The sequence below is a fragment of the Ambystoma mexicanum genome, chromosome 9 (genome assembly GCF_040938575.1).
Source record: "Ambystoma mexicanum isolate Mex_15411 chromosome 9, UKY_AmexF1_1, whole genome shotgun sequence".
NCBI lineage: Eukaryota > Metazoa > Chordata > Amphibia > Caudata > Ambystomatidae > Ambystoma > Ambystoma mexicanum.
Genome location: NC_090931.1, coordinates 1,395,386,983 through 1,395,414,005, shown reverse-complemented (window position 1 = coordinate 1,395,414,005; position 27,023 = coordinate 1,395,386,983). Strand labels below are relative to the sequence as shown.

General features: G+C 44.9%; 1 protein-coding gene across 2 annotated transcripts in view; it reads right to left on the bottom strand.

The window, feature by feature from the left end:
* Window positions 1–275: 275 nt before the first annotated feature.
* Window positions 276–27,023, bottom strand: part of TMEM169 (transmembrane protein 169) — a 144,653-nt gene continuing 117,905 nt past the window's right edge. For both annotated transcript variants that reach the window (XM_069616802.1, XM_069616803.1), the window contains exon 3: window positions 276–3,706. In XM_069616802.1, coding sequence (XP_069472903.1) covers window positions 3,084–3,706 — 623 coding nt within the window. In that variant the 3' untranslated portion in view covers window positions 276–3,083. The remainder of the gene's footprint in view (window positions 3,707–27,023) is intronic.

The following is a 27,023-nucleotide window of genomic DNA, read 5'->3' as shown; positions in this document are numbered from 1 at the left end:
TCTGGTCTGCTGACCTCCGTTACTATTTTCTGTACACCCTGTGGGTATATCCACTGTCTAGCCTAACGGCACTATAATCACTGTAATGTATGTAGATAGTAACACTGTTTGTATTCTGTTAATGTAATTTCTATGTCCTTATATATGCATTATTGTAACTTTGTACAAATTGCGCCCTGATGCCTCCGGGCCTGATGGTTTGTGCGTTATAAATAAAACAAATACAAATAAATAAAATAAAAAATAAAAATAGTGATACGTGTGCTTGGAAATTCAGGAAAAATGGTGCAAAATCTGAATTTATTTTTCAGACTCCTCAGGACAACACACAACATGTTAGCATACTTTTCAGAATAATGATAGTCTTGTGCACTCATACAGAATTTAATTGGTGCCATACAAATCTAGCCAAACATGCCTTTTCCAGTGCATTGTAACTTTACGGGCTGGATCCTTGCCCAATCCCATGTGTGCAACTCTAGAAGAGAACTGTGCAACAGATTCAGACATACAACAACATTCCTCTATATACAAGTGCAAACAACAGATTCATGCCCGACCGGTCAAGACTTGGAAACATCGTGCCATGGTTGGCAAAAAACAATTCACTCTCCCTTCCCTTCTCCTCCCGCCTCCCTCCAACATAGACCAAGATCTTTTTAAAAGCCAACTTGAGCAGATTGCACAATAATACAGTGCCTCCGATACGCAACAGTGGGCACTTGTCGGAGTGGAAAAAGTTCAGGATCCGTGCATTGGCTGTGGTCACAAATCCATAGGATGGGCTGAGCATCAAATGGCAGACAGTACATGTATCCATCAATTTAAAGAAGGCCATACAGGACTCAAACGATCTAAGCCCCAATAGACACTCTGCACGGTTAAACTACAATGACATCTGCTCCTGTGACTCAGCTAACCTCAGCTGAGGAGGCACATTACCTCAGGAAGGCCACAGCTCCCAAAGTCTTGGCGGAATCAGTAGACATCGATGCAGATGGGAAAGATGCAAGCAATGCTTATACGCCGGCATGCTCTGAAGACTTTTAGGAAGCTCTTTGTTCCTGCTCTGTCCTCATTGTTAAAACACACAGATGATAACTGTTCACATATTGGAATACTATGGTATTAAAATAGAAAACAGAAATGTGTCAAACAAAAGAAACATATATACAAATCTGAAGAGTGAGTGGGCAGATGAAAGGGGGAAACAGCTGAGACCGTATATAGCATGAGGCATGTGTGTGTCTGCATGCAAGTGTGTGTCCCCCTGGCAGGTTCTAATCCTGGTGAGCGCGACCCAGCTTTCTATCATTCGGAGGTTGATCAATGAATAACAAATATGGTAGGTTGTCATACCAAAGAATATTTAAGCATCAAAGACAATCAGTCTATGGTTTGCACTATATCACCGGCATCATCGCTGGGTGGTACTATAGCCAGGAAGAGACATCATGGTGAACACATCACTTTTAAAAGGCTCAAAAACAAGCATGGGCTTACTGATGCCAGGCACAACACTCAAACCGGTTGAAATCATGACCTTGGAACTTCTGAAAATATCATCCTGCATCTGTGCAGAAGGACAAAACCTTGATTCTGATCTCTCATGATCCACACTGTTGTGGCCTAAGTGTGTTTTCTATCAATGAAGAAGTCTGAAAAGGACCTTCCATACACTTCCGTCCCTACTACAATCAAGCCTCAGACTTTGGCCCCACCAACAGTATGTATCTCAGTAGGTCAGCATAGATGCCTAATGCTTCTAAAGCAGGGGTCTGCAACCTGCAGCTCTCCATATTTTATGGACGATGAATGACTCGCATGATCCATCATCACCATTGACTATGCTGGCTAGGTCTGATGGCAGTTGTAGTACAAAACATCGGTAGTGCCAAACATTACAGACCCATTTACAGAAATCAACTCCCTGACTTTTGAGACTTTGAATGGGTTGCCATTACACTCAAAGACATCCACTTGCTGCTTAAAGAAATATGCATGCAATTTAAATAAGCATCCCTTGTTTATCAAGCCATTGACAGTCTTGAGAAATTGTTTTCCCACTCAAAGCATCATTGTGTACAATCATAGTACAGGCCCCCGAATCCCACAATTCATTTATGGATAGTTGGGCCTAATCACTCTGAGACACATGGATCGCATACACAATAGGAGCCAATTGGGAGCGTTGCTACAGATGGCCAGCCTTTGCCACAAGAATCTCCAGTAGTCCACTATTCCGGTCACATGTGCTCTTTCACATCTTCAATGCCAATTAATATAGCATACATTATGCTCAAATGACTAACATACCATTCCTGAACATGAATGTAGTGTTTGGGAGGTACACCTTGAGGTGCTCTCCTCAGTATTGGAAAAAATGTTGCCCCTCTCAAGAGCTATTGTGCTGTTTCCCATCAGACATCTCTGAAGGCACCCCCCAAACAGTAGGGATGCGTGAGGATTGTCTGACCAAAGAGAGACTATGGACTGGAAACAAACCGGCTCTTCCTTGATCCCAACAAGTAGGATGGGAGTCGCACCTGAAGGGGAACCACAAGAAAGGCCCAAAACGACAGAAACACAATTGTATTTTCTGAAGGTGTCTGCCAGTGTTACTGTTGTGCATCACACTTAAAATGGCAATGATTGGCAGAGATGCAGAAATAAATAATGGGAGCAAAACACACAAAATCAAAAACAGAAAGGTCTCATTGCATATAATCTTGAACCCATCTGCCACACAAGGCAAATTCAGCCAGCTGAAGTGATCCACTGATCTATTTTTTGGCACATCCATTTCTAGAAGTGTTTTTTTGCTTTCACTCAAAGTTTCATGGTTTTCCTGCTTTAAAAAAAAAAAGTCTTGCTAAAACGTAAGACTGTTACTAGATCAACAGCTGACGCTCCAAGTTACATAAAACAGTATAAGAACGTGAGTGGTGGCCTCGCCAATGGCCCGAAGAGTCCATTGAAGCCTCAGGGCGTGCGTGTTAGCCCACAGACAGGAAAGCAAATAAAACCAGGAAAATTACAGTCAACCTAGGTTAGCGTTCCAATGGCCTTTAAATGCCCAAGCCTTAAACAGCAGAGGTCTCCACTCCCTGAGCCGAGCATTTCCCCGACAGGCTACCAGAGATATCATCAGAATCCAATAGCTCCACAATGCTGTATGGGGAGCAGTCTTCCAAGCCGAGCTTGCTGCAGAGCCAGCCGCAGAAGCCCTTCTCCATATCCCGGACCGCACGCCACCACTCGCCGAATGACCACGAGATCTGGGTGATGGCCGTGTAGAGGCCTAGAGAGAAAGATATGGCCACAATAATGATGGGGTAGAAAATCATCAGGAAAGGGCAGATGGTTATCTTGTGCCAAAATGTCCGCTCTTCGTTATAAACCAGAAAAATGTTATACCACGTGATGGTCCCGTAGTAGAATGACAAGACGAAGGAGAGGACGAAGATGACCGGGAGGCATGCAATGCTCCACAGGAGGATCTGGGGACCCTTGTCCAAGGCGACAGCACACCTCTTCTTCCCCTCTGGCGTGTCTTCCTTCATAGGCTCCTTGGACCTGGCCAACTCCTGGAGTTCCTTCTCAGTTAGCGTTACATGGATGTCCACCATCTGGCCCTTCTTTTTGCCCCGGGTGATTGTGCCGGTTAGGGTGACATACCTGCTGTCCAATGGCATGTTCCATCCCCCTGCAACAGAGAAAATGACATTGAGTTATTTGTGTGTTCATGCCATAGTGTCCCATTTGCTCAACACATATCATAGGTTCAAAGACAGTGAGAGGATTTAGGAACAAACGCAAACACATTACAGATAACTATCTATGCAGGAAAATCGATAGTAACCTTAGGTCAAACTTACATTCTAAACCCTCAATGTAAACCAACATGTCATGCGCATCAGACTGCATTTACACTTTGGATTAAGGGCCACCATCTACCACTGTCATATTCAGGGGGAATGTAGAGACCCGCCCCAACATCATTTGTACTTGGTGTTAAAATGGATGTCCAGAATCTGGCCTGGTGGACATAATTTAGGAGGCTACCCTAGTTGTAGTGAGTGGGGAACTCGAAGAGGTTAGCCAAAACCCATTAAAAGGTAAACATGGAGAGCAGTCAAGGCTATTTTCAGGAGAGTGTGAGTGGGGTCAGGGGTCCATAATGAGTCCACAAAGTGAAGCACACAATAATTCAACGTGGACAGGGATTTATAAAGATACAAATATTTATTCTAGACCTTTACCATGAGAAACCTGGGGGTATTCCCCCAAGTAAACCTCGGGAAACCCTTATTCAGGTTGCCAGGGGAGGGCTGGCGCTCTCAGATCCCAACACTGGGGGTGGATGAGCGAGGGTGGATCACCTAGGTTAGGGAACCCACAGTCATGCTCAGAGAATTAACCCAATGTGAAATGCAGAATTGTTCTGGGGAAGATGGAGAGGAGGATAATATACCTGGGGCATTTGTAGGCTATAATAGGTTTACCAACCTTCCTCACGTTAACTCGATCTTACCCAAACCTACCATCCCCTCCATATGTAACAAATCCCTTAGGATCCCATACCCCATTGTATTCAGAAATCATTTCTCTCAGAATCCCTTTTTTCCTGTTCCATATCCAAATACTCCCAATCATTCTTCTTCCCATCCCTCTGATTATTATTTGCTGTACTCCCAACCTGCTCAGGTAAAATACTACAGTTTTCACAATCCCCCTTGCTTATTTCATGATTCCGGCTATTCCAGTTTGCCCTGCAAACCCTACCAATCCCGTCCCTCTGATTGTCACTTTCAGAACTCCCAGTCGAAAGTGACCAACAGTTAAAATTACCACCATCCCCTATGTCCTGTTCACAATCCCGGTCATTCTCGTCCATTTCACAAACCGAACACATTTCGTCCTTCTCAATCTACTAACCGACCCTCATCCTATTCTGTAGGACATTCTGACATTCCAACCCCTCCCCTGTCCGACAGGAATACTGGTTTACAACGAACTTGTAATTAAACTGTTTACCTGACATGTCCCGATTCACAGGTCAGGCAAAGTCATGCAATTGACTTAAATCACTCACACCTGATGGCCTTTCCTTTTCCCCAATGGGATAAAAGGTGGAGCAAGAGAGTGCAGTACGAGCAAGGTGAGCACGGCAGACAGCACTTCGAGACGGCTAAGCAGACACGGCAGTTCAGACGAAGGAGAAAGGTGGCAGGAATCGAGAGGGTGGCGAGGATAGAAGTGACCTTGCCCTTTTCGTCTCAGACCCACAGAACCCTTGAGAAAGAAAGCCTAAGACTGCTAACAATAGCACGAGTGTCTTGTAACAGATGTCAAGGGTACACGGGGCAAGTTTATGCTGATAAGCAGGACCGAGGGAAGCTCCCACGCCAGTGGTACCGCCCTTGACTCCGGGAAAGCCAAAAGTCAGCGGTTCATCACAGCCAGTGAGTCGAGGGGAGAATCGATAAGAACCAGTGTTGAGTGAGAGAATTGCAAAGTGGCAAGTTTGAATTAAGAAAGTGAACTGTGTAAAGAATTGTTACAAGTATGGAAGGGGAGACCAGCTGCAGAGAGAAACCGGAACCATGTGCGTGCTAACTCGAGAGACTCTAGTCGAGCCCCATATGAGAAGAACCACAGATACCAGAAGGCCCTAGGAGAGCCAGCGGAGTAGGTCAAAGTGGTTATACTGAAGGGCAAGATAAAACCCTGTACAATCGAAAGACTATGATCTAGAAGCACTGTGAAAAGGGCAAATATTGAATTGTGCAAAAAGAGAACATTGAAAGTAAGAACACTGAAAGTAAAGAGGAGCCAGCGCCCAGAAGAGGGGGACCCAAGGGTGAGCCACCATCACCCTGATAGAGAGCCGCAGTAAACCCAGTGAGGGGAGGCTAGGAATCGAGAAGGGTCGGAGCCCGGCAGAGGGGGATCCAAGGGTAAAAAGTAGTCACCCAAGAGTGAGAAAAGTGAAAGAAAAGATTAAGAAATGGCAAGAGTGAAGCCGGCGGAGGGATGCTGATGAAGGGGCAAGTCTAAAGTCCCAAGAAACAGTGTGTTGACAGGAGTGAATCCGGCAAGGGATGCCCATTGGTACTGTTTGAAAAGATATTGAGATGTGGGAAAGAGGGATCTTTCGAGCAAAGGAGAACCCTTAGGAAACCCATCCTGAAATTGTGGTAAACAATTGAGAAGGGTCAGCGCCCAGAAGAAGGGGGCCCAAGGCAGAACCCATCACCCAGTGAACATTAGAAACTAACTTACATTTGTTAAAGTAACTTTATCTTGGAATCAGAGATGCCCTCGAATGTGAGAAAACATGGCCATACGGGGTCTTGATATCGTTAAAAACTTTCTTGGGATTGGCGCCCAGAAGAGGGGAATCCCAGGGGTTGAAAGTCATCACCGTAAGCCCATAGTAAGCCCATAGAAAAGAGAATTATTTGTTTTAGTAAGTTGAATACGTCAGGTCCTCGAATGCAAAAGACTTTCAAGAACCAGAGACTTGGCCATCAGTGGCCCCGATAGCTAAACGCTCTAGAGTGTATCCTGAGAGCTGCCATTGTGAACTGTCGTCTCTTGCTGGAGTAACCCGAGACTTCACTGTGCTCCAAGCTCCCATCTTACCCTGTGTCCAAAACATGGGGAAGGGAGACCCAGGCTACCGCATCCTGACATATTATTTGAGAACACTTCTTTCTTTTCTTGAGAATTATCCCACACCCCTTTTTGTATTAGTTGTGAGGTTTGTAAGTAGGTTTCTTCGTATATGCCCTTTTGTTTTGACACAACGCCAATAAGACTCCCTTATTTTTAATTTAATGGTCAACCCTTGCTCCCATTTTAGATATAGGTTTAGATTAGGCGTTTTTTCCAACCTGCATACAGCATTCATTGTTCAATAAACACCCTTGAACTGTGATCACTTGTGTCTGTCTTACTTGCTGTCACCATGAGTTCCTCACTTTACACACACTAAAAATGAGACTAGCAGGTGATATTATTGCACAATACTTAATAATAAACATGCATACATTAACTATAGCTTCTTCAAATGCATTCAAACTACTTAATCAATATCAGAAGTAAGTAAAATCAATGCGGTAAAGATGGAACACAGTCACAAGTAAATTCTCCTAACTTCAACAGTCCAATCCCTCAGAAGAATGGGGCCTTGTGACCAAAGGTCTCAGGAGGCACAATGCTTCTCCCCAGAATGTAGTCTCTGTAGGTAAGTCCTAATTGTACTTGTGTTGGTGTGTTCAATTAATATATTCAACAAGGTTACTAGGTAAGAAAGTTGTGTTCTTATCTTTCAGATGTTACTACCCAGTTTCCACGACAAAAAAGGCAATGGAATGGAATGTTAGGATAAAAAGGGACAGGAATGAAACGCATAAAACTCCTGTCTAATGGAAAACTGCTCCTGCTGACCATGAGGACCAACGCTCTCTTGCCTAACTGATCGTCTGTCTGAGGTCATTCTGGGTCATTCTCCTCACCTACCTCCTTCTCCAACTGTTGGGTCCCCCAGGGCTCCAACCTTTCCCCGTGGCTCTTTAACACTTGCCTTGCTCCGCTGGCACGCATCATCTCCTCCGTCTCCCCAATTTCCAGTGCTATGCTGATGACACTCAACTCTTCTTCAAACTTCCTGCTGACTCTCTTGCTTCTTCCATCATCCCAGAATGCCTATCTGCCATCCAGTCCTGGCGCACTTCCAATGATCTCTGCCGCTGTGCCAGCAAGACTGAGATCCTTCCTATTGGGATCCATGCTCTTTCTTTCTTCCCCTCACTCTGGCCATTCTCTATGGGCTCCCCCCCCCTTCTCCTTCATCTAAAGCCAGAAACTTTGGAGTCATCTTCGACTCCTCTCTATCCTTCCTCCTTCACATCCAGGACATTGCCAAGAAGTCCAACTTTCTACTCTTCCTTCTCAAAGGAATTCTCCCTTTTCTCACTTTCTCCCAGGAGCTCAATGTCACCAGAGCTCTGGTTCTTTCTAGGCTTGACTACTGCAACAACCTTCTCTTGAATCTACCCTCTTCCTCTTTTCGACCACTCCAGCTAATCCAGAATAGAGCAGCAAGACTTATCCTTGGCCTCAAGCCCAGGGACCGCATCTCTCCTGCCATAAGAACTTTTCACTGGCTCCTGGTTGCTGCACGGATTAAATTCAAATCCCTCTGCATCATCCACAAGGCTGTTTGGGGCCATGGACCACAGTATCTGCAACTTGCTATTACTAAATATTCTCCTTCTAGACCTCTACGGTCCGTGGGAACCAACTCTCTGTGTGTCAAGTGTTTCACTAAACAGAGGGCCAGGAGCCGTTCTCTTGCTTCTGCTGGCTCCCTCTTGTGGAACAACCTCCACCTTCCTCTTTGTCTTGAGCCAGACTGCCTAAAATTCCAGAAGCTCAAAGACTTTCCTTTTCATTTCCTCCTTCCCTTCTTCCCTCCTCTGCTAACCTCGCAGTCTCTGTGATTGGTGACCAGGGCCCTTATGTGTCCTCAGGGCCCTGGTCTCCCACACCCAATCGCCTCAGCCTCTGCTTACACACAGCACTTGCCTCGGCACTCACCGGCCTACACCATTGTAGGCCTGCACTTACCCACTTATTGCTGCTCAATGCTCCCCAGCACTTACTATACTTGCCACTTACTTCTGTTGCTCACCCACGAGCACGGACACTCCAGCACTTACCCCCACCCCCTTTTCCCTCTCTGCACTTGCATGTTCTGAATACTCACAAGGCATAGTAGGTTCGTCTTTATCCTCCAGTGTATATATTGTTTTTCAATCCCATGTTGCCTCACTGTTGACACGTGGGTGCTTTGAATCACAATTTACTTGTTGTATAAGTGCCTAACAAATGCACAGTAAATAAATAAATGATACCACATTGTTGAGTCAACGCTCGCATGCCCACGAATTTGTCCAAATACCTTGAAAACCTGGTTGGCCTAGATTGTGCCCAAAACCCATGGTTTTGGGACTTTGCATTGGCCTGTAAACCTTCCCTTGGTACGGACAATACCAACAGCTCCAATTAAGGGGATTAGGTCTCGCTCTTTGCCCAATATTCATTGACCACTTATAGTGATTGTCATGTGACATCATCAGACCAATGCGCCCAGGGGTTAGGCTCGGCATGCGTGTTTGAAAGACTGGGATGGGATTTTCAGTCACAGATCACAAGGCAAGCTCGAACAGACAAGGTGTACCTTAAAAGGGCAGAAGAGTTGGGATAGAGTCAGTCAGAAAGGTTGGGTAGGGTCTTCATTTAGGAGACTATTTGTGCACAGACAAAGCTAGGGACCCTTGATGAAGTGAAGGCATACTTTTTTGCACACAGAAACTAAAAGAGAATCAGTCGGGCACGAGACACCCATCAACAAACGGGTTCTTGCTGAGCATCACACAAAATGCAGGGCAGGCCGATGAGAGACAAACACAAGTGCATACTCTATATCTTTTGTCCCGGGAGGATAGCTCAGCGTCAACTTGCGCGTCTTGGAAGCAAGACGACAAGAAGCAACACCAGTTCGATCCCCGGGTCCGCGCTTTGAAACCTCTGGGTGTTTAAGCACATTATAAATACGTAACTAAGAAAAAAAATAAACAATTACAACTAAGAAAAATAAAATTATTCCTGTAACAGCGCCTCGATGCCCGCGGGTTGTGTGAGCGCTTTATAAATGTAAAATAAATAAATATTATCTCTCCCTCTTCTGGTATAAGAAAGCGGGTAAGGCATAGGGACTGGGTTTTAGAGGGGGGCTGCGTTTTAGAGGGGGGCTGCTGGTGGGGGTTCAATTTGGGGAAGGGGGAAGAGGAAAGTGGGGAAGAGGCTGAAGAGAGAGAGGCCAGAACAATATGGGAGTGGAGTAGGAAGTTGGCACCCCAGACAGGGAAAAAATAAGTCATTACAAGGGAGGGTGGAGTGGATATGGGTGTGGAATGCCTGGCGGAGGCAAGGGTGGTTGTAGCGCTGTTGCTGGAGAGGCTGGAGAGGCAGGCAAGAGGGACTCAGGAGAATAACCAAACCAAATAAAGGCATATCATACAGTCAATGGTCTGGGAAGTAGTTAAATGATTCAAGCAACCATTCAATGAAACCTAGTGGCATGCAAGCGTCACTGCCTTTCTCCCAATTCCCTGCACACTCTCTGATGCTCCTATGGCTCTCCATCCAATGGTCCCACCCCCAGGCATCCTCACTTGATGCGCTACGTACCAAGCATGTGTCCACATCATTACTACACACTGTCCCTGGATTGACCCACACAAATTCATTACTTGAAGAATTGTCATGCTCCCAACAGCCACTTTCACTCAATGTCTCCACAAAACAAGGAAGCTCTGAATGCTCAGCCCACCGGATTCCAACCAAACTGCCCCTACCATGGTTCTGAGGAACAGAAGCCTTCCTGGCTAAACACCACCTTCGTCCTCAAACTTCTAATGCCTCTGGGACAGATCAGCTCGTCCCTCTCTGTGGTCTGTCCTCTTTGTGCCTGCCACCACTCTCTGGGGTAAGGGAAGTCTGGTGTGTCTCTTGAGTAAGCTGGTGCATAATTTGGCTGTTGTGCCCCACCCTCTCAGGATGCCTTCCAGCCCTGAGGTGGGATTTGGGGCTGCCTAGTCCCTCCTCTTGTGCAGGCCACGCTCTTGTTGTCACACCCTAAGCCTAGGCCAGGGTGGACTCAATTAGCCTATCCATTCTTAACTATTTGAGAATGGAAGCTTTATGCAGTAGATGGATGACTGACTCAGGGCCGGTCTTAGACCAGATTCCACCCCAGGCGGAAAGCATCCTTGGCTCCCCAACTCCAAAAATGACAACAAAAATTGCATGTTACAAATGCTGTGAATATGGCACTCAAATGACTAGATAAAAATGCAATACAAAATGCATACATTAGATCATAGGTCACAATCTTAGAATGTTACCTGTATTATGTTTTAAAAAAATAACCTTTCTTGACTTTGCCCATTTAAATGCAAGCCCTACATCAGATAGAATCAGAGACTGGCCAATGTAATTTTCAATTGATAGAACAGCCAGCTATGTCAGGCTTTCATTGTTCATTGTTGATGGGAGGTACGTTTTAATGAGCTTCAAATTGGCAAAGCTGCACTCACCACTTACAACTGTAATGGACAATATGTATGCACAGATTTGTCATGTTGCACTTTTTCGATTAATTTCTATAAAACAGAGTATTCTTAAAATCCAGGCACAACCACATATTTCTACCAATTAGACATGAGCATATATGTGCTTAAGTGGCGAAGTTAAATAATGGTCTCAAATGCCAGTTTCCCCACAAAGTGCTTGATCCTGGACACATGATTTGATCTGCCATCATTAAAAGAGCCTGGAAGTTATTCAGTTCATACTGTACCGTACATGCCAACATTATCCATTCTGTTAGGGAGATGCAAGTCCAGTCCTGATTTTAACTTTGCAATCTGGGACTTGTAGTCCTGGATTTATAATGGGGCAAACCAGGACTACAAGTCCCAGAATGCAAAGTTAAACCAGGACTGGACTAGCATCTGTTGAATGGAATAGATATGTAGGCATGTATGGTGTACGCTATTCAAAAAAAGGTTTATTCATGGTATTGTGTTTCATGTATATGTCAGTGGCCAGAAGCGTTGCTGTGGGGTAGTGGGGGGTGAAGGGGCTATAGATCTGGGTTTTTTGGTTGTAGTCCCGGATAGAAGCTCAGGGGCTACAACCAAAAGCCTAGCAAGCCCAGGGACCCGACAATCCCGACATTAGCATAGTCCCAGTTCTTTTCCAGACCTAGCAACACCCCTTGTCAGCGGCAATTTATAAATGCACATCAAAAAGTTATGTGGTTCTTAGTTTACTGATGACATCTTGCATGCAATGTGACTGACTTCCTCTGTTGCCTCTAGCATGAAAGAATTAGGTCACTCATTGTAAGATCATTTTCTGTGATGTCAATACATTTGCAAAATAGGGCAACCTGCATGTCCTTTGCCGCACAGCAGCTGACAATACCTAGAACCACCCCTGTGTATTTCAGTGGAGATTGACTTCATTTGTTAACCTTAAACTAATAGTAACAGCCAAGAAATGTTTAAAAGCCACATTTAATTCCATTCCATGTACTACAAACTATCTGAATCCGAAATCACTGCACTTTCATTGTGTTCTTTTGATAAGTGTATAACAGGACACTGACCATAAAGAAAGGTCATTAGTTAGTATGGGTTTTTATATTACAGGTAGGATAAAGTGTCAATTAGGGGTACGCTCACTCCCAGCAGAGGTGACAGACCATAGACCCTGGTTGTGCGTGATGGGTGGCAATGTTTTATTTCCATAGGACTGAAAATTCACAATGCACCAAACAGTAATTTCGGACCCTTCTGTGAGTTTTTTCAGGTTAAAAGCAGCAAACATTTTACGCAGTTTGGCATAACACAAGGTGTAAATGCATTTTTTTAAATGTTAAAAGCATTTTGTGAGATTTTAATTTCCAATATACAAAATGTCCTGTGAGCAAAATGTTTTTTGACGCTTGGCGAAGGGCCTCTTCAATTAACCACTGCCCCTTCCCTTATAATTACACAGGCACTTCCTGGCTGTGGTTTATACAAGGAAAGCAGAGTACCGTTAATATGTATGCTATCCTCGTAAATATTAACAAAGGGTGTTGGGGCTGGTGGCATGGCAGTGCAGCCTCCAAAAACATTTCACAAGCTGGCAGCATTTCTCTTATCTACATGTAAAAAGCCTAAACATATATATGCGTTGATATTTTGCTTTATAATAACTAGGGCTGGCTGGGAGGCGTGCAGTGTTTTATCCTGAGCCAAGGTATACATACAGTTAAATGTTTTGAAGGAGACGTGGCCTAGCCTTACATTACTGACCGACTGTGCATCTAGGCACTCTATATCCCAGCGCCCCCACTTGACCAACGTGTGTGATCTGGGCAATATCACATCAGACTTTAAGAGGGGCAGCGTAGAGGCTCTGAGAGGGGGCAGCTCATTGGCTCAGTGGGACATCGTGCTGGCAAAATAAACCCTATCACTCTCAGAAAGGGGCTGCTTGCAGTTTCTTATAGGGACAGCATGCAGGCTCACAAAAGCAGTGTCATTACTTCATATATTAAATTATAACGCAGAGCGGATTTACCGAGAGCAGAGCCTCTTGAGTGGCCGGCCTGATATCTTCTTTGCACTCGATAGTTCAGTTGCATGTAGTGGGTGGGCTTAGCAGTGGCTTGCCTGCTGCCTAGTCCTCGTTGATCTCCCGGAGCCCCACCTGAACTCTGCACTGCTCATGTGCTGAGGACTCGGGAGCCACAAGCGGTCAGGCCAGGCCTGGGAACTGTCTGAGAAGCAACAAATGTTGCTTTTAAGATAAAATCAACATCTGGGGCTTGAGAAGATCAGGGCCCACATCACTGCTGACAGATGCAGCAGCACCTTGGCTGGCCTTTCGTGCTACTGGTCACTGCTGCAGTGCTCAGAGTGCAGGATTTCATACCTCTTTTTTTGTACAATTACAAATAAATGATGCTTGATTGGAGTCGTTCTGGCACCCCCACCAGCTGGCATCTCAGGCAGCCGCCTGCACTGCCTGATGCAAAGACCGGCCCTGGACTGACTGTTGTGTTTTCCATCCTAATTCAGGTCGCCGTCTTTCCCACTGTACATTGATTAGGGATTCCTGCATCCGCGTGAGGGGAGCCAGGTGTGCAAGCGCTGCCGATTCTGTGGGACTGCGGTCCATAGATTACCTTAAGGGGGCATTAGGTGTAGAGTTCCCAGCTTCAGCGGAAGTTGAAGCACTGTGCTTTGGGGCTGGTGGGGTCCTAACTTCCCTTATTGTCTCCGTTTCCCAGATGTTGGAGCTAGGCCCCTTAAAGGGACCCTGTCCCTAGGTGCCCCTAGGTGCCACCATGCTCAAGGTAAGCGGCTGTGCTATTTATTTGTACTTCTTACTCTACATGCCTGTAGATGGACACACATGGGCACACGGGTAAGGATCATTCACTACTTTTTGCACCTACGTCACAGCTTCTCCACACTGAAATGTAGTGCTACTAAAAATACTGGACCTAAAGAAGGCTTGATCCTACATGAAAGCAGTCCTCGATAGTAGGAACGTAAGCAGATTTTGAATACTCATAACCAAAAATAAGAGAGAGAGAGAGAGAGAGAGAGAGAGACAGAGACAGAGACAGAGACAGAGACAGGTGCTGGGGCCCACCACTCACTCCGGATGTGGGCCCCTCCACTGGAATGGGGAGGATCAGTGAGAGCCACTTCAACTTTAAACCCTTTTAAGGCAAACTCAAGCGCACCGGGGCAGGACAGGCACAAGAGAAAGAGTTAGTCATTATTAACCCTGTAAATCCCTACTGAGACAGAGAAGCAATCACCGACGTGGCCTGCATTCAGAAAAACATTGTCCCAGGGAACATAGGGAAAGCCACACTGATGCGTCAGTGGGGAGCGGCTCTTGCAGGCTCACTGGCCTGTAAGGAGGGGATCAGAGTGTTTGCTGGCCCAGTTCCTGTGCTGTTCCATTTTCTGCCATGTTGGAGGAGAACATTAAGGTGGATGAAGGGAGGGTGAAGGAGAAAGATAACTGATTACTGTCAAGAGGGGAAAGTGGTAGTTGAGACAAAAGAGCAGAAATAGAAAAAATACTAAGGACCCAGGAGAAGAGAACCAACTTAATAGGAGAGTGAATTTGTAGGAGGGAGGAGTAGAGACTTGGGAGGTTCCTGAAGGTTCAGCAAGATAGTAAGAGAACACCTGAGAATCAGTTGTCTGGCGGATGTGGGAGATGATTCGGATGTGTGGTGGTTGGGTGAAGAGGTTAGCTGGAAGATAGCGAGGGCCATTGTCCAAGTTAAGATACAGGTCCCCAGGTACCAGAGAGTGTTGGTTCAACAAGAAAGCTAGTAAGCTGTGAGGGAGTGACAGGATCAGGACCCAGGTACCACACAGCAGCACATCACCTACTCAAGCATCAAGCTAAACCTCCTGGCCTAGCTCACCTCTGGAGAAAATTGGGGACCCTGGTACAGCAGACTGACACTTCAGCGGGAGCGCTTGCATTACTTCAAGGATATTCATCATCCTGTGGCCACAGAAGGAATTCAACTGGAAAACATATAGGCCACGTTTTGCCAAACGACTGAATGATGCTAAAATCCCATTGGCCTTGTCACACCTCTATGTTGCACTTCTTTAATTAATTGAAATCTAAGTGAATATGAAGTACATTTTAATGTCATGCATAATTTGTATGTTTTGTCTTCTTCTATATTGTACTATTTATACAACATTGTGAATGTTATTTCATACCCTTGCATTGCACCGCCTTTAGTTGATTTAAATGATTTACAAGTGCTCGTTGATTAATGTAAATGCATCGTTCTTTTGTAAGTAATTTATTGTCTCACATGTTTGGGTGTTTTTGGTATGAAATAGGCAAAACCACGTATCAGCCTTATTCCACTCAAGGGTAGAATCTATTAGAAAAGGGAACCTTTAAAAAAAAAAAATCTTTATTGATTTTTTAACAACCATGTAATTTACAGACTCTTATATACGTTGCATGACAATGTACAGCCGATTGTGTCTCTGTGTTACCCCCAACCAACGCCCCCAGCCTATACCACATACATTGCTCAAACACATCACATCCAACTGTCTTAAATATATACATCAGCATTAGTCTGCAGATTGCGACGTGCCAGTGCTGCTTCTTGGGCATCACTGTGTGCCGAGGCCGTCAATAGTCTAGAAGATCTATGTATTGTTCTCAATGGCCACGGCGGGCCGCCTCTTGCCACACTGAGGTTTCTGCCTGCATCCATTTTTGGAGATCACTCCACCACAGGCGCACGTCTGGACTCTTTGGGTCTGATTCACAGAAGCGGTTTATAATGGTGCAGAGCCATAGGAAAACACTCTGTGAATTGGGCCATTTGCGCTTTCCATCCCATTGCTATTCTACGTTTCGCCAGGATGTATGCTAAGTCTTTCAACTTACTAACATGCCTTGCCTGCTTTGGACGCACAAAAATGCCAAGCATACAAGATGTGGGAGAACTTGTGTCCAACATTATACCTGCTCTAGCTAAGGCCTGGGCTATCTCTTCCCAGTATTGTCGAATCTTAGTGCAAGCCCAGAACATATGTACCAAGTCCGCATTAATCAGTCCGCATTTTGGCCAGGCCTGTTCTGGCGCCTTGCTAAATTTGGCGATCTTCTTTGGGGTTAGATATGCTCTATACGTTACATACAATGGAATCAACTGTAGTTTTGCGTTTCTGGACCCTTTTTTGTGATAAGCCAACGCTCTGCTGCATCTGTCAATTACTCCTGCAAGTCTGCTTCCCAGCTGTGCCTGGTCTGCCCAAGCATATCCCCTGTCTATGACATTAATAACTTTTATATTCTTGACACTGTGTGCCCACCCTCCGAAATATCATAGAGTGTTTCTTTTATACCATCTTCCTTCAGTACCCCTTCTGTTCCCGGCCATTTCTGTTTTAATCTGGTGATGAGGGTAGCATGTATTATATGTTGTCCTTTGTGTACCCCTATTTCTGAGGTGAATGTACCAAAGTCCATTGGTCTGCCCTCCCGTAGTAGGTCTCCCATTGGTTCCCAATACTTCCTTACATTCAGTGTAAATTGTGAGTCCTCCCCCTTTAGTGTCACTAATGGTACCTGGGGTGAGTAGGATGGTTTTTTCCTCTAGAAAGCGACAAACTCCGTGCCATACTGCCCTTCCCAGCGTCAGCAGCAGCGGGGGCTTCGGGACACGCAGAGCCACGGTCCAAATTGCCTCCTTCAAGAACAATGGGGTGCATGCTGGCTGTAGCGGCAAGGTGTCTTGGGTCTGCTCATCCGATCGACAGTTTGTTACAAATTGTAGCTGGCACGCCACAAAGTATACTTCAAAAGTGGACCCTTTAATACCCCCTTGTTCGTGCGGCCTCTGCAATTTAGTTAGTGCCATTCGGCACCTCGAGTCGTGCCATAAGAAGCTGCGACATATAGTGTTAAGTCTATTAAAAGAAGTCCTTATGTATATTGTATGGGACATTGGTGAAAAAATGGAGAAGCCTCTGGAGCACCACCATCTTCAGCAGCGCTGCCCTCACCATCAACAAGAGCAGCGGTCTGGCCCAGAAAGTCATATCTACCACTTTCAATGTGTTCTGTAGGTGTTCTGTCTTGGGGTCGCAGAAAATATCCACTCCCAAATATCTGAATGTAGTCCCTTCCCATTTAATCGGTAGCGCAGGTAATGTGTTCAGAGAATTCCTCATGTACCCTGCTAGAGGGAACAAACACGATTTCTGTGTGTTCATTGTAATACCAGATAGATCTGCACAGCACACAAACACATCTAAGATATACTGTAAATTGGTTTCTGGGTGTTGCAAGTATAAAAGCATATCATTCGCATATAATGATATCAAATTACTACTGCCCTCTATAACTATGTCCGCATGTTGATATTCCTTCCGAAGATACGCTGCTAATGGTTCTAGGGCTAGAATAAATAGTATTGGAGACCATGGGCAGCCTTGTCTGGTGCCTTTTCCTAACAGCCATTGCTCTGAAATATAGGTACCTGTCTTGACTCTTGCTATTGGACTGCTATACAGTAGCTGTACCCATTTTATGTATGTTGGCCCCATTCCAAACCTCTGCAACATCGCTAGTAGCCATGGTTATCTGACCAGGTCGAATGCTTTGACCGCGTTGAGCCAGGCCACAGCATATTGAGGTGTGCTGGCTTGGGTGTGGTCAATGACATGATATAGCCTCCTTAGGTTGCACGTGATGTTTCTGTCTGGAACGAATCCTGACTGGTCCGGGTGTATAAGTTTAGATTTAGCCAGCTTAAGCATATTGGCCATGAGGGCTGTAAGTATTTTCCCGTCCTGGCTAAGCAACGAGAGGGGTCTATAAGATCCGTGGTCAGTGTCAGGTTTTTGGGCTTTAATAATGGGACAATAATGGACTCTCTCAGTGACATCGGTAGTGTGCCCGTGTCTAGTGCTTCGTTCAGCATGGCTAGCAACGGGGTGTCACGTCTGCTATGAATTCCTTATAAAATTCACTGGGCAAGGCATCTGCCCTTGGGGCTTTACCCGTCGGCAACCCTCTTATCGTTGCTTCTAGTTCTTCTATGGTTATAAGAGACGCCAACTTACCGCTGCCTCTACGTCTAGCTTGGGGAGGTCTGCGCAAAAGCCTTGTCTATTCCTGGCAATTGCGTTACTGATGTCTCTGCATACTCCTTATAATAATCATAAAAGCACCTGTTCATACTTTCTTGAATCATACAAACCGCTCCCTCTTTCCCTGCCACTGCCCTTATCATTTCCCTCTTAGAGTCACTTTTGTATAGCCAAGCTAGCAAGCGTCCCGGCTTATCCCCTTCCGCATGTTGTCGTTCTACAAATTTCCTAAAGCTCAGTTTGACTAATCTTTCCCAGTGTCCCAAACATTCTTGCTGCAGGCGGACGACCTCCTGGATGTGTCCCCTGAGCAATCTATGGCTTCTAACTTGTTTTCCGGTGTACATAGATTATTTTCTATAATTGCTTTCATTCCCTTTGCTTTTGCTATCGCCGTCCCCCTAATCACTACCTTGAAGGTTTCCCATAGTGTGCCCGCTGACTGTACACTCCCTGTATTGTTTCTGAAGTAGTCTTTCACCCCCTCTCTCAAATGTTCCAGGAACACTGCGTCTTTAAGAGATATGCTTGTAAGCTTCCAGGTCAGGATACATGCCCTAGGGGGAAGTTCTGCCATATTACCACTGGGGGAGCCTGATCTGAGAGCACTCGTGCTCAGTATTCTGCCGCTTTGAATTCTACTATTGTCTCATCCCGTGTAAAGACATACAGCATCATCACGAGTTGGGCGGTAGCCCTTAAATGCAGCAGTAATGCTATTACTGTTGCATTTAAGGGTCCACCCAAACACGAGTTGACAGCATTTACCCCCAGCTCTAATCCATCTTGTTTCTACCACAGCTGGCCCAGGTCTCACTTTTTCGCTCGTCCGAATTCTGTCATCTGTGCCCCGACAACGTTCTGCTTACTCCTGGTTATGCCCGTACTATTCATCCATCTGGAGTACCGCTTCTAGGGGTCGACACGCTCCGCTGTTCAAGGACAGGATCATAGCGAATCAGCAGGAGCTGCAAAAGAAGCCTCTCTACTGCATGGCTGCTCAGCCACGCCCCCAAAGAAATTGTGCAGCTTGAGAGAACAAGCATTGGCAAGAGCCATAAAGGAATTGTGCAGCTTGAGAGAACAAGCATTGGAAAGAGCCAGAGGGATATAAAGGAGCTGTGTAACTTGAGTGAACAAGCATTGGCAAGAGCCATAAAGGAACTGTGTAACTTGAATGAACAAGCATTGGAAAGAGCCATAAGGATATAAAGGAGTTGTGTAACTTGAATGAACAAGCATTTGCAAGAGCCATAAGGATATAAAGGAGTTGTGTAACTTGAGTGAACAAGCATTGGCAAGAGGTGAATGGTGGCAAAATAAACAATGGTAAAGTATCATGACAGGAGAAGTCAAACACCACTGTAGAGCTGAGACAGTGGCAATGTGCATGTGAAGAAGGAACAAGTAAGGTGTGTTGGTTGCTTGACCTGTAGTGGGTGGACTGTGTGGTCCAACAATTGCGCCTGGACTGAGTACACCCACCCACCTGTGGAAAAGCCACTTAAAGCACTCACTAAGAAGCTAGTGATTGACTATAAGGAAATCTTGTGTGGTCTGAAATTAAGGCACTGAACTCTATGAAATTGGTGAAAGGTAACCAAATCAGAAGTGCTGGGAAGTATCCCAAGAAATTGTGTTGTTTTGAAGTTGTTGAAAGACTTGGAAGCTTGGGGAAGGGATCCCCTTATTTTCACTGTGAACTATTTGAACACTGGGAAGGTAACCCCTTTGAAAACCAAGAGCTGGAAGAAGCTCTGAACTTTTATTTGAACACTTACCATTTTGAAGCCGACATCCCTACACATTATATACAAATAGATGTGAGGGCAAGTATAGGTTTTGGACACAGACAGACCTTTGATTTGGACTTCCTAATACAGACTATCTTTAGTTTATTTAGGTAGGGAAATCCCACCTTAGCATAGGGCAAGTAAGGCCTTTTCCAACCTCTTTTCTGTTTAAATAAAAGTCTATATCCCAAACTTTTAATTCAGATGTCTGTGTCCAATTCATGATGCCTTCACAGATCAAGCCCGGTTTGAAAACGTGTTTTAGCTTGGATCTGGTGGGCTGTTAACTGTGTCAACAAATTTTCTATAGTGGCCATTTTGAGGTTCTCTGTGATGGTGGGTACTTCAGGAGGGGGAAAAAAAATCAATGTCCCTTTCAAAAGTGTAAATATCAGGAACACTACTGAGACTTTCGAACCTGTCTGATTGAAAAAGAAAATGTTTACTCTTCTAGTTCTTGAGGTGTATCTACCTCTCTATGCTGGATTGGCCATCACTGCAACCTCATGACCCAAATGGTTTTAATTCTGTTAGCTCCTGGCATTTCTTATGTCCTTTCTGTCTAGTCTCATTTTTTGTGTGCAGTGAGGCCTCATAGCGAGTGACGCGTTATAAGAAATTAAATAATTAAATATCTTTCTAGTTCTTGAGACTGATCTAAGATGTCACACGGCTTGGTAGGTTCCCCTAGTTTTTCTTTTCCTATGGGGATCATAGGGGGTCACGAGACTTGGTTGTATGCCTAGGGTAGCTATTAGGGGCAGATCTATCCCAGCGTTAACCACAAGATTCAACTTCCTGTTAGGTTTTATATCATAGACTGATAGCTTTAAAGTGTTTAGCAAAGGGCGACCAAGGAAAAGAAGCCATTGATTTCTAATGGGGGAAATGAAACTGCTCTAATATCATTTGTTTAATATTAAGGATGGTCTCATCCACGGTTGTCTCAAATACAAAGTCTACTTCCTCTAGTTGTTGGATGGTTAATATCATTTAAGATATCAGTAAGAAGACTAACATGGAATTCCGATGGGTTCCCCAGTTTGCGCAAGCTAGTTCATCTGACGCCATATGTGAGGAGCCAAGAAGGAGACTCAAGGGATTCATAGTTTTGGTCAAAAACTGTTATTAAAATAAAAGGGGTGGCAAAATACCTCTGTGTCCCTGCGCCAGAGGTGATTCCCCACCTAAAACCAAAACTTAGGGCCTGTCAATGTCAGAATGTCCATGGCAAAACCATCCTGTGTCCAAAGTTCTAATCTGGCCCTCACACTCTATCAAAATAAACTCTAAGGTGAAAAGGGTAATATCTTTGGCCTTAAGTGATTTATAAGTGTTCCAGTGAAGAATACTTAACTCCAACACAAACGTTGCAGAAGGGCAGAGTTCCTTATTCCAGAGGGTGGTTCCCCTCCCCCGGATTTCTCTTCAAAGATATCAGTTCCTTGAATTTCTCTTAATTCACAATGGAACTGATCCACAAAAACAACTTGGTTCTTTATCCTTATCTCATTAGGGTACCTGATGTACTCTCCTGTCAGGTTTTTATTTCTTGTTTCCTTGGTTTCACACAGCCTTTGGCTGGTCCCGATATATCCGTCTCAAGACCCCTTTTTGCTGCTATACCTCTGGTAAAATGTTAAATTTGTCTTTGTCTGGTGTATTTCTCTACCAGGACTGTCCAATGTAAATACTCTTACACTTGCGTGGTATACTCTCCTGCCAGGATATTCTTTAGAACACTTGCAATTGCCTGATATACTACCCTGCCAGGGCTTTTCTTTCCTGTGTGCTCTATGCACACTTTCAAATGTAAATACTCTTGAGTCTGCTTTATCGAACACAGTACCTGCCTTGTACACAATCCGGCCAGGGCTTTTCTTCAATATGTGTAGCACACACTTGCAAATCTTAAAGTCTCTTACTTCATGTTTGTTTTCTTGAAGTATTTAACTCACAGGCTTTACATCCGTTTTCTTTCGACACATCTGCCGGTACGCCACAGTGTCCCTGTTTCCCCTTGGGAAACTCACTGGCTCTTACTGGCATTCTCTTCTCTTCCCGTGGTCAGCCGGAGGCGGTCGGTTGGGTTCTCTCTTCGCTTCTCTGCCCTCGGGCGGTACGCCTCCCATAACTCCTGCTGGGCTCTTCTGCTTTCTTCTCGGCTTCGGTAAAGACAATGCTGCTGCTCCGCACCTGCAAATTCCCAAGAGTCCTGTGCTTGATTCTGGCGTTCTCACAGCATGACAGGTCTCAAGGTCAGCTTCCCACTTCTGTCTTCCTGAGCCGGATGGCTCCACAACAGCATCTGCAGCTCCCCAGTCTCTCGGAACTTCCCAAGAGAAGCAGCTTTATCTTCCAGCAGCGCGCCCTGGTCAGCTGTGGCTGGGGTTTAAATCTCTATTTAACAACTAGAGTGCAACCTGCACTGTGGGTAATTTTTGCTCTGCATTACTCGGCTCCTCTTCCTCGTCCCAGTACTCCTGCAGTTATGGGAGTGGAAGTCCACTCTTGATGTTGAATCTGTATAAGTATCTTTAGAGGTGTTTGAAGGCAAGTTAGCTCTTGATAACTTGTAAGTAAAGTCTGGGAAGACCTTTTCATGAATTCTGGAGGGTAAGTCAAGTCTTGATGGTTTAAACACAGACCTTGTCGGATGGTTTTACATATCCTTCCTAGGTGAAGGGGAGGTATAACAATATGTTATCAAAGTATTGGTCATGGATGGGGACCCTCAAAAGAAGAAGGGGGGTGGGACACTGCGCCTTATCCGATGGTGCCCTGCCACATCCTCCCTCATACAGCTGCCTCCATGGTCAGGATCAGGCAGCAGCTGCTCTCCCCTGGCCACCTGGGGAAGTCCACCGCCGGGAAAGAAGTGATGATACCATTGGATTTATCACACAACCCTTAGGCAAAATACTTATCCTGTACTGCGCAAGCAGGTTTTCTAAATCTCCATTGCTCAACCATGTGCATTACAAGGACAATTTTTCATTTTGCAGTATGTTTAAAATTCATTTTGTCCCTGCAACCCTTCTCCACATGCACGGCGGCCCTACTGTGAGTTGTGTGCGTCGAATCATCTTGTGTGTTTGACAGAAACATTTTCCTTTCACACTAATTTTTCCATTTAATTGTTGTCCCTGTAATCCTATTGCGCATTTCCCATGGGCCTACTCTGCTCCTTGTTGGGTGTGGCTGATAATATTGTGGAATATTTTTTATTTTGTGGAATATTTTCCATTATGTATTATGTTTTTAATTTTGTTTTGTCCTTCTGAATCTACGTTGCATGTACAGTGCACTCTGCAGTGTGATGGGTGCGGCCAGTCATCTTGTACATTCAGTGTTTTATTTAATTTTTTTGTAAAAATGGTACTTCTGTACACATTTGTAGCTTCTTATCATATCTTTATTACATGAATACCTCAAGCTCTTAAGTAAGGAACCACTGGGTCCCATCACCCAGGCTCAACTGACATGAGCTGGAACCTTCACACTACATTCATCACCAAACATTGCACTACCTCACATATGCATTCCATGCATATGATATGATATGGCATTTGTAACGCACCTATACACAAGTGTTTCAAGGCGCGACGAGGCAGGGAGGGGGGAACAAGGGGAAACAGACAAACGATCCTACTAGGCCAGGTGTCATTCAGATCGTGCAAGTGCATGGGTAGGGGGGACGGGAAAAGTGCAAGGGGGAAAGGGAGAGGGGAAAGTGCAGTACAAAGTGATTAGTAAAATACAAGATAAATAAAAGGGCCAGCTGGTGGCAAGTGCAGGATAAGTGCAGACAAGTGCTGGGAAGGGGGGCTGTAGGGATATAGAGACAGTCCCGCAGTGCAGGGGTAGCCGGGGAGGCAGTGCAGGGGAGAGTGGCTGGGCCAAGGACCGAGATTGGCGAGTGGCCCAGTTGCTGATTCAGTACAGTTTCAGTGATTTAGCAGGGGAGAAGGGGAGAGAAAGCAGAATCAAAGAGGAAGGCTTTGAGGTGCTTCCGGAACCGGAGATGGTTCTCCTCAAGTTTCAGGGAGGCAGGAAGGCTGTTCCAGAGGGAGGCGCCTGCTGCGGAGAGAGATCTCCCCCCAACTCAACATACAGAACAAGTACTTCACAACACATCTCCTTCCTTTCCAACAACATCACAAACACATGAAGCACCTCACAACACATTTTCAGTAGGTTTTTCATTTTGTTTGTGCCTCTGACCCTATGGTGCATGTGTGGTGGGATAACTGCTTGTTGGGTGTGGTAGATCACTCTGTACATTTCATTTTGTTAAGTGCAAACACAAAGTTGGGCCATGTAAGAGCATGAATAGTGGTAAGGAAATGGCCGTATCACATCCTCAGGTCCATCTTCAAGCGGGTCTTGCTAGAAGCGAAAGGAGACAAAAGAGTTTCGGAGGAAAGAGAGGGCAAAGCGCAAAAAGATCCAAGAACCAAGCAGGCCTAAGGAAGCCATAGTGTCTGTTGAGTCTGCAGCATTCTATACCATTCAGGAAACCCAACAGGCTACATGCATTAGTGGTGGTTTAAATTGGTTTATTTTCATCACACTCCTTTTGGCTAACTTAGAACCTTTTCTCTTCCCCTCCTTTTTGATAGTAACTTGACTGCGCTGGTTTTGCATAGATTCTTTTTCTTGTTTTGGTCCTCAGGGTTCGCTATACTCTAATTGGTGCCGAGGAAGGTGGTACACAAATTTCAACCGCAGAAACATTAAGCCCCCCTTGAAGTACAGGAGGCTCAGGGGAAAGAGGCCTGCAGTTCTTGATCATATGAATGCGTTAGCCTATGAGAGTTTTTTACAACCTAGCCCCCGTTCCCTATGGGGTTCCTCAAGGATCTTGCGTGTCACCAACGCTTTGCAACATATTCATCAAGCTGCTATTCAATCGCCTTGATGAACGTGGAGTATCTTACACACACTATGCGGAGGATACGCAAATTCTAATACACCTAACTGGAGACTACAACACCGACTCCACCATCCTCAACGAAATCTACTAGATGATCCAATCTTGGATGGCCCAACACGAACTTTGTCTAAATGATGACAAAATGGAGCTAATCCTAGTCGGTACCCAAACACACCTCAAAAAACTTGACCCCAAATACAATCACTTCATAATAGATAGAAATACCATTGCCGTCTCGAAAGAAGTCAAAACGTTGGGCGTGTACTTTGATTCTTCCTTAACCTTCTCCAGACAAGTTAACTCCATAATCTCATCAGTAGCATACACCGCCAAACTCATTAACGCTTGCAGACCCTACTTATCAGCAGACAGTTGCCTAACCTTAGCAAGAGCCCTCATTCTGTCGAAACTCGATTATTGTAATGTCCTCCTGGCTGGCACTGCAACTACCAGCATTAATAAACTACAGGTCAAACAAAACAACGTCTTACGGGCAGCACTAAATATACCAAGAAGAGAACACATCTCCGAAATCAGACACAAAGTGTGCTGCCTACCAGGTCAGGACTGGATCAAATTCAAAACAATGGTAATCACCCACAAATGCCTCACTAACCTAGCTCCTAAATATCTTACCAACCTGCTAACTCCAACCCAAACCACCAAGACCACACGCTCCGCTACAGCCATCCTTCTCTCTGTTCTGAAATTCAAAAGAACAAAGGTGGGGGAAGCAGCTTCCCAGTTGTGGCAGCCAAAGGTTGGAACACCCTACCTCTAGACATTAGATCTGACCCTTCCCACACCGCATTCCACAGAAACCTTAAAGCCTGGTTCCTCACTTCCAATGTGTAGCCTCTGTGCCCCAATGCTTACAGTTTCTTCCTTATACAACACGCTTCTGCGAATACATCTGCTCTACGTCATTTGTAAATTACCTATGTGCCTAAGGTTGCACATGTAAATACTAATGACTATGTACTAATGGGATTACTTTATATGTTAATATCTTATGTATGTAAATATTCTTATTATGATTTATGCCAAACCACTGTTTTCTATTGTTGCTTGTGGTAACCCTGTAATGTTTATTACCTGCTTTCCAGCGCCCAGATACCTACGGGTTTGGCGCGTGTTACAAATGCTAAATAAATAAATATAACTGTGGCTCTACGTAGACCCCTGGTTTTCTGATTAGGTTCTCACTGGCCTTTAGGTGGTGTGCATTTAGATTGGCCATTAAGTAAGGACTCGAAGATTGGTACACAAGTAACACATTTAGAATCATTTGTGTTTATTGTTTTTTATGAAATACACTCTCTGTTTCTGCTTCATGTTATAAAGAACCAATCATGTCCACATGTATATGTTGTATGTTCCACTGGATGTATGCATTATCTTTCTTGTATTCAAAGATCTGATGCATAGATATGTATCTACCTTTTTTGAAAGATTAGACAATTACTTTATGTCTATTTTTGTAACAATAAACATAAGACCTGTAAATGACAGGTCTCAAAAGGCATGTGTGATATTTTGAAGACACAAAAAATAAGCGCTTGTATATAATTGGTGCCTACGTTACTAGGGTTACTAGGCAATGACGGCAGAGTATCATTAAGTGTTTCTGCATCCACTGCATTTGAACAGTGCATTGAATTTAGTTCTGAAGATTCAAATATTTTCTGGCGGGGCATCTTGTTTCGTTTCGTGTTTACATGCATTAGTCAAGGTTTTCCCATTTCAGAATGAGGCCCTAAGATTGCCTCTATTACTAGATGGAAGCCAGGGCCCCCACATTTCAATCTAGGGAAGCATCATCGCAAGGAGAAAACTTTGGACACACATTTTGTATTCCACTACAATTGATAAATGCAGAGACGAGCCACACAGGGGTATGGGAGGGTGTGGAGTAAAGTTGACTTCAGAGATAGTCAAGGTGACTTCAGAGATATGAAGTGGAAGAAATCAAAACTACACTGGCAAATGTTCACATAG